The sequence below is a fragment of the Daktulosphaira vitifoliae genome, unplaced genomic scaffold (genome assembly GCF_025091365.1).
Source record: "Daktulosphaira vitifoliae isolate Bord-2020 unplaced genomic scaffold, ASM2509136v1 Scaffold_1, whole genome shotgun sequence".
In the NCBI taxonomy this organism is placed as follows: Eukaryota; Metazoa; Arthropoda; class Insecta; order Hemiptera; family Phylloxeridae; genus Daktulosphaira; species Daktulosphaira vitifoliae.
Window position 1 is genome coordinate 32,951,975 of NW_026099572.1, and position 9,162 is coordinate 32,961,136.

General features: G+C 26.8%; 1 protein-coding gene across 3 annotated transcripts in view; it reads left to right on the top strand.

Moving 5' to 3' along the window:
• The window catches only part of LOC126910229 (G-protein coupled receptor moody), a 94,796-nt gene extending 91,528 nt beyond the window's left edge, over window positions 1-3,268 (top strand). For all 3 annotated transcript variants that reach the window (XM_050692592.1, XM_050692593.1, XM_050692594.1), the window contains one exon: window positions 1,369-3,268. In XM_050692592.1, coding sequence (XP_050548549.1) covers window positions 1,369-1,728 — 360 coding nt within the window. In that variant the 3' untranslated portion in view covers window positions 1,729-3,268. The remainder of the gene's footprint in view (window positions 1-1,368) is intronic.
• Window positions 3,269-9,162: the final 5,894 nt, after the last annotated feature.

The window sequence follows — 9,162 nt, forward strand, 5'->3', positions numbered from 1 at the left end:
TTTAGAATACATTTAAAATATTTGTATAATAAACACTCACAATGTTTAGACATTGTTATTTTTTTATCGTGTCATTTTACTGATATAAAAAATCAATTATCATTTTTTTATTATTTGTTATTGAACAAATTGATTCATTATATACATAAAATATTCTAAGTTACGTGTTAGGTAGCGTGTAATGATTAGCGATATAATTCATTTAAAAGATAATCGAGTAAATTATTTTATATTTTTTTTACAAATAACTTAAAAAATAAATAGTAAATAATTCTCAAAGTACATTTATAAAACTTGTGAACAGTTAGTATTGAGCAAATATTATTTTCCTATTTTTGTTAATTGCTTGAGTACTATATAGTGAATAGGTATGAAGACTTAGCTGTGAAAAGAGTTGAAAAATTAATTTTAATTAATATCAATAAGTAAGTAAAATTATAACTATATTAAAATATTATTAATTTTAAAAATAAAAAATATTAAAAATATTTAACTCAAAAGCCACAAAAAGTTACTGAAAAGTCGCGGATACGTATTTCGGAAACAATGTTAACATTATCAACGCTAAACACATACACTTTTCATTAAATTTTTGTGGCTTTTGAGTTTAATATTTTTTAGTTTTTAAATTAATAATGTTTTTAATATAGTTTTAATTTTACTTAATTAGTTAGACACAAGTGATCAATTTTTATTATAATAACAAAAAGTGTTAAGCATTTAAAAAGACATATCCATAACAATTTGAGTTAACATATATTTTTTTAATATTATCTGTTTTTTATAAAATTTATAATTAACGTATATTAAATTTATGGTTAACTTATCCAAAACTTTTGAAAAATTTAAATGCAATATAATTGGATTATATAACTATTAAAACATAAAATTTGTCATAAAAACTAATAGTTATAAATATTTATATTTTTGCCTCGAATTATGCAAACAGCTAATGAAATAATTTTTTAGAAGATTTAACAATTAAATTTTACTTTAAACATCAGTAAACTTGACATTTACAAGACTATACTCAAAATGTTATAATTCGTTTAGTTACAGTTTACGGTTTATAATCTAGGTCAGATTTTCGAGTAACCATTAATAATAATACATGTGCACCTTCCTATACTGCTCTTATACTTTCCTTTAGTTTAATCCTATATGAACTGTCACAATTCAATTAATCATGCGAATATCTGTCACTAAAGAACATCTACCTTGTAACCATAATAAATCCATCTTTGTTTTTCGCACATGTTACCAACTTTACTCTGACTAACTGGAAAAACTTATATAAATACGTTTTTCAATTTAAACACTTTAAAATTATAAAATAATGCCTCATAAATTATGTATGTTTTTGCGCAGGTGTTTCAAACAAAAGAAGATTCCCCTAGAACTCGAAAACAGAGTACTGTCGGAGTGGATAAGATGTCGTCTAAAGATAAAAAGCTGCTAAAGATGATCCTGGTGATTTTCGTGTCGTTTGTTACATGTTATCTACCCATCACTGTAAGCAAAACTCTGCACGAGCTGGACGACTTACATTCGTTGAACATTACCGCATATGTTTTAATATACTTGACCACATGTATAAATCCTATAATTTACGTTGTAATGAGTTCAGAATATCGACAAGCGTATAAAAATTTGCTTATGTGCAAAGGTTCATCGGAACAACAACAACCAACCTATAGAGGAACCAAAAAATTGTCGAGTTATCAATGAATGTAATATAACTATACACAGAAAATCAAATCGTTAATACGGTACACGGTTTTATTATGTGATTCTGATTGATTTAAAGGACAGGTTTTGCCATTTTGTGCCTGTGCTCATTATTATAATTACCAGTTTTTTATTACCATTTCCAGTATTTTGACTAAATGATTTTATAATGTCACTGCCACGGCGTTTGTAGCACTATAACAAACAATACTACCTTCCAATTTGTAATTTTTTTCTTTTTAATTATTTTTAAATGCCAAATTTTTCAGTACGCCCACTGCCAACTGTCCTAATTTAATACATTGTTAAACATATTAAACTCAGTAAAATTCGGTATAATAGAAGAAATATTAATATTAAATTCTTTATAATTAAAGATAGAACTAGAATTACAAAAATAATTTTTTAAAAAAATATATCAAATTTACTTATTGTATATTTAATCATTAAATACAAAAAGTTCTAATATAAACAGTTACATCGCCTAACACGTTTTTTTCTGAACATTTTTTATATGTTTCATAAATTATTCTATATTATCACTGCGTCTTTTTAAATTAATGTTATTCATATTTTCTCGAAGCAATCTTATCACGTTCTCTGTTCTACTTAAAATGCATTTGTTACATATAGTAAGACAGTAACTACATATAGTAGTATTTACTGTCATTTTTTAACATTTAAATTGAAACCCGTCCGACATTATTGTGCATAATTGATATATACATCAATTAATTTGAATTTTTTCTTTTCAATATAATACATTTTTTATAAATGAATACAAATACGTGTTGAGTATTCAAATGTAATGTAAATTGTAAATATTTGAATAACTGGCTTATGTTTTGATTATTTTGTTTTCTAATATAATAAGTCAATTTTTTATACATTTAAAATATAACTGTTAAATAATCAATAAATTTAACGAAAATCCTTTAACTTTACATTTAATGTACATTAAAATATGTTTGGAAGATCCAGTTTCAAAGTTTAAAACAATGGAGACTTCAAGATTTCCAAGTATAACAAACCCTTTTTTTAAATTAATTTGTTAAAATTTTAACAAAATCAATTACTAATAAAAATATTTAGTGTGATTGTAAATATGTGTCTTACATTAACGTCTTTTGTTTTTAAAACTAACAATATACTGTAATTTTGTGTGAAATTAACAATATAAAAATAATAATAGAATAACAGTGTATGTATAGTTCCTAAGAACAAAGTGGATGTGTATTACAAAATTTGTAACATACACCTCACATATTATTTTTCAATACAAAATAGTTAACTTTAAAAAACATAGATTTTTTTGATAATTTTAGTATTTTATAAAAAAATTAATATTTTTATTTTATTTTTAAATTTATACATCCGAAATTGAAGATGCAACAGTTTTAAATATAACTGTTGCATAGGCCTCATACATTTAAAAAAATTATGTTGGAAAATAAATTTAGGATTTATTTTTTTTCATAACTATAGTTTATTAATATTAGATATTGTTAAAATTAAACAAATGAATTATTGTTTTATTCAATTACATAGTGACATTTAATGCTCATCATTGATATATTTATATGATAGATCTAGAACGCGTATAAAAATAAAACTTTAATAAATTGAATCAATAAATGTAATACAATCGAAAATTATTTTCTTAATAACTCTAAGTAAAAAAACAACAATCCAAAAATGTTACTATTAAAAGGTCTAAAAGAAGTTTTGGAATTTCTAATTTACACAGATCATGATAATTTTGTTTGTATAAATGTATTAGCGTGATAAAATTTAAGAAATTTATTGTATAGTATATAATATTTTATAACAAAATGATGTATATTGATGGTGATTTATTGAATGTTTGAGGTGCTCAATGGCTTTTCGCGTCTTGGCAGGTACAACGAGTTATAAATTGTACTAGCTTTAAACGTGACTTACTGCCATGGCAAAACGGTAGACTGATGTTTAGATATTGAGGTTTGATTAAATTTTTTTACGAAGAATAGACTTTTGATTAAATTTATATAAGTTGACTTAATGCTGTTGTTATTGATAGATTGTTTAATGTTTATAATTGATGTTTGGCTGTGATCTCTGAAATGGAAAAAGATCTTATGGAAAATTACAAGAGGAAATTATTATCCTTACTACCACCTATATTCGTATTAAATTGAAAGACTAGAGTCTATTTTTTACTCAAAAGATAATATATATCAGGCTATAATAAATTATTAAGTATTATCATGGTAACTTTGAACATGCTCTATATTTATTTGGATAAAATGTATATTCAATATTCTCCTTTGTTACATCTTATTTAAACAAAATCATTTTAACAATTAATATTTAACTACACCGAGGAAATAATAAACCTTTTTTCTAAATAATAAAAAAAAACTACAGAAAATGTTGCCATGAAAACATTACTTCCTTCAAAATTCAAACTGTTAATAACAGGCAACCCACAATTTGTATACTGTGTTATGTTCTCTCAATTCATATTATTTTCTTTTTATAAATATTACCTTTCTATGAATGAAACTCGATGTTTAATTTTTTTAAATCCCACATATCTAATCTAAAAAATTAATCATAATATATGTTATTTCATAAATTAATTGATTATAAAAATCACTATTTAATTAAAAGCTTAATTCTAGAACATAGAAAATTCAACTCTTACGGATCACCTATGTTTTGTACCAACTAATGGTTTTTTTACTGTTTAAGAATATAATTTTTAATTTGTAATTTTATAAAGATTGAGAAAAGTTGTTTAGATAGTATTCGAAATGAAATTTGTACTGCCTAGTATATTATGACGGTAAAAATAAAATTGTACATGTCAATGTAGTTAGTTATTTACAAAATGTATTATTGAAATCTAATCATAGTAAAACGAACATAGCATTATTTTTTTTTGTAATAAGGATATAAAATTATAAAAAATAAACACTTTTTATTATATGATTACTGTATAACACCTAATCATGTAAAATTAATGCGGATCAAAAAAAAATTTAGTCAGTTGCTGAAATTTAATGTAAACTCTGCTGTTATTAGACACTTTTTATGATATGTATCACAGTTCTAGTAAAAATAATTTTACTACTTGTAGCATTACCAATTAGTAACAACTCAATTTGTAGAAAATTATATTGTATTCAATATATAATAATAATAAATAAATGTTTTATACGTTTTTATAATAAATTAATTTGTACTTTAAAAGGTGTACTTAACATTTTAAATTAAAATAAAAGTTAAGTCAAATTTATTTATTTAGACCTTTGCTTTTCAGCTTTTATACCTATGTTCACAGATAAAATCATCAAACTAAGGAAGGAAAAACTACATGATTTTTATTATTGAAATAATTGGATAACTGTATACAGTGGCTATGCTAGTACATTGTAAAAGGTGCATCTTGATGCTAGAAAAATTTTGCATTTTTTGTACTAATACTATTAATGTCTTCCATAAAAAGTATATCTTTTTTAGAAAATATTTCTTAGGTACCTATGTATCAAAATAAAAGTACTTAGTCTCTAATTGTTACTATAGGAACAATATATGTAGTACAAAATTATATTTTTACGTTTTTCTCTTAATTTCCCAATTTCTCTTAAAATAATAAGTTTANAACCACCCAATTTCTCTTAAAATAATAAGTTTAAAAAAACAAAAAAATTCGGTTTTTGTTAGTTAAATTTATTTTAATTTATCTTTATAAAATAATTTTTATTTTTATCCCTAGTATCTGATAAGACTGTGTACTATATGTTTTTTTAAATCAAACGATATTTAACTAGCTGATAAAATAAAAAATTATCTAATAAAATAACTGGTCGATAACAAATTTTGGACCAGTATTTATCAAGTTATTAATAATTTAAAGTAATGACTGAAAATGAAGAGTGGATTCTGCTATATTTATTACTAGTCATTTCCCAGTCGTACTCTTCCTTATGCCTAGTTATGAAAATGAGAATAACTTCCGAAATACTGGTCTAACAGTTATCGATCTAACATTTTATATTTTATAAGCTAGTTTAATATATATAGGTATGTCTCTATAAAAAAATATATTTTCAGGAATATCAATAGTCAGTAGAGTGGAACGAAAAAAGAATAATTTTATTTAGCATAATTCTAATAGTACTAGAAAGTCTTAGTTCATATTCAAATACATACATATATATATATATATATATAAATTGTACGAAATTTACGAAAAACATTATTTAAAAGTTGTTAATATATTTTTGGTTTATTGTAATGTATATATTTTTATATAAGTAAAAAAAATTAACTTAATTTAATTGAAAATATTTTTTGGAATTAAAATGACGCATAATCCTACGAAACTCAATCCTAGCCCTTATAACACCATCCCTTCTAACTTGTCCGCATACAGCTGCAGATGCTTCTGTTACTAATTTTACGCTTCTTTCGACAACTTAAGTATGATAAGGTATATAAAATATTGATAACTTAGAAGCTAAAATGACTATAACTGGAGNTGATAACTTAGAAGCTAAAATGACTATAACTGGAGTATTAAGTAACTATAAAAATTTAACGATTTGTAAGAATAAATGATTTGAAGTATAATTCACTGCATGAAATCGACCTTGAAACAATTTAATACACTAGAAACAGAAAAATAAATTTTTAAATAATACACAACAATAAATCTAAAAAACCTAATGATTTGACTAGAATTATTGAACTTAAGTTCTTATGACGTTAAGCCCTCAGCCTTCTTTTTAATTCTACGATTGGATTACTGTAGGCCGCCCTAGAACTGCTGTTAGGCATTACTTCAGGAAGGCCCACGCCGTCTGTATAATTCACACCACCACGATGTGAATCAGTTCGAAATTAATCAATAGCTGATTCGCAACGTGGTGGGGCTTCCTTCCGTTAGTCGGATCCCAGAGTGGGAACCGTTAGGGAGGGTTGGCAAAATAACTCACAGAACACAAATAACACAAAAACAAGAATCTAAGGCACCGGCCTAAACCAACGCCTCAGGCCCTCTTATGCCGGCCGGCGTGGTTGTCTCTGTCTCGGGCCTAACGCTTCCTTCTTCGTTTTCAAGTCGGATTCAGCGAACGCCTAGATGAGCTTCCATGCCTCCCGGCTCACCAACATCAGGTCCACCATGGATCCGACTCGGAATGCGGACCCAATTCGGGACTCCAAAGAGTCCCGTTCCTGGGCCCACGTCTCGCACCGGAAGAGGGTGTGCAGAGCGCTGTCAGCTTCTTCCGAGCGATCCGAACAGCGGTCGCACGTCAGCGCGGCTGCTTTGCGAATACGGTCTAAGTACTCGTTAAAGCAGCCGTGGCCGGACATCACTAGGGTGAAACGATAAGTCATCTCACCGTGAGTCCGGTTCACCCACCTGTTCAGCCGATCGGGCCCTATGAGTCCGCCACAGGTGCATGGCCATCCGCCTGAGCGCCAGCCGGTCCTCGGGTTCGAGGGGCCGGCCGCGTTCTTGACGGAGCTCATGCCAGACGACGCGTTCCTCGACGAGCAGGTATGATATTAAATTCAAATTTATTTCACACACAAAATGTTTGAATAACTCAACTAAATGCAGATAAAAAACAATTATAAATCAATGGTTAAAGATGCAATAATACAAAAATTAAACTAAACTCAATACTCACAGTTAAGATATGATACCGCAGATTGTCCATTCGCTCTTAACACTAATACTACACAACTGTATATAATATAATAGAACAGACAGACAACAACACACAATTTTTTCAACGAATAACATACAGATTCTTTTCTTATATTTTTCTTTTTAGTTTTTTGTGGTTGAAAGTCAATTAAAGATATAAACATTTGTCCGGTTGTTCTTTGATCTTTAATAAATATTTATTCAATATTTGGAACTTTTCGAGATTTTTCACGCATACATGTACTAAACAACACATTTACATGCCACCATGTCAAAAAGACTACTTCTTATTTCAGTTTGGAGATATTCCATTTTTTTTTATACGTCTCACAATATCCCCTGCCCTTTGCTGACTTTATTCCGATACTTGCCATGGTACGTTTTAATTAATTGTAACACTCGGTTGTGTAATACTATTGGAATTATGCCATATATTTTCTATGTTAGATGTTACAATTTTAGCTATAGAATTTATACTTAGTTCTTTTGAAGTAATATCGGGTTTGAGTCGATGTTTTATATACAAATAATATTGCATAACGTCTTCATAAGTTGGCAATGTATTATTACTAAGCTCTTTAGCATCTCCAAAAATTAAACATTTTGATCTCGTCAATACACCAGCCATTTTTAACGAATATTTAACACACGTTGCGCATAAAATTAATTTAACAATACTCCATACGGTTACACAGCGATATTAAATGCAAAAGCAACTCGGTTTATTGAAGTAACAATGTAATACTATCGTATCATAAACTTATAAGGATAAGATAGGGCATAAATAGAACAATCCAGTAATCAGTGGCGTATTTTGAATGACTTCTCCGGTGGTGTCCAACTTTTAATGAACCTCACAAACGAAAATTGTAGAAATGTTTACTGACGTAAAAGAAACTTACTATTTTAGGAATTGACAAGTAATTTGAAATTTGAAACTTTAAAAGAAATCTTAAAAGAAACTACCCTAGTGTCTTAACTTAAAGTAATAAAAGTTTAATAATAACTCAAATGTAATTATTATAGATATAATTAAACAATGCAAAACATACAAAATAAATATACACAATAAAACAATACACAAAATGAAAACTTAATGTCATAAACGTACTGCGCGAAAAGAGATTACCTTCGGTGATCCCGAGGTCCTCTCTCCTCTACGATTCATTCCATTTCGTCTTATGTACTAAAATATTTTGTTTTTCTTCTTTTTACAAAATTAATAATACTATCATTTTCAAAAATGTTTATAAATATTTAATTCCTGGTCTAGTAACAATAGATCAGGAAATTACAATTAAACCAAACATTACAAAAATGTTTTACTTCCAGCTTTACAAATGATAACTATACTACAGTATACAGACTGATTTTTTTATCATAACCCACTCATTTACTTGTAGAATAAATATAATTTAAACATTATTTTTGGTTTTCTTTAGTTACACATTATTCTTAAATTATTAACTATTTAAAACTTTTTATGTTCATCCCTTATGCCTTGTAAGGGTGTCAACTTTGTCTTTTTGTCTTTTAAATGGGAACACATATTTTGAATATAATAAAATGTTTGGATTTTTAATTAAATAGTAAATGGCATTTGAATTTTTAATATAACTTTATTAGTTTATTAGATATAAACATTTAAAGTTTCAAATTTTTGAGTTAATATACATGTATAATACACATGATGATATGATTACAAATACAGGTAGCTAAATGGTTTATAT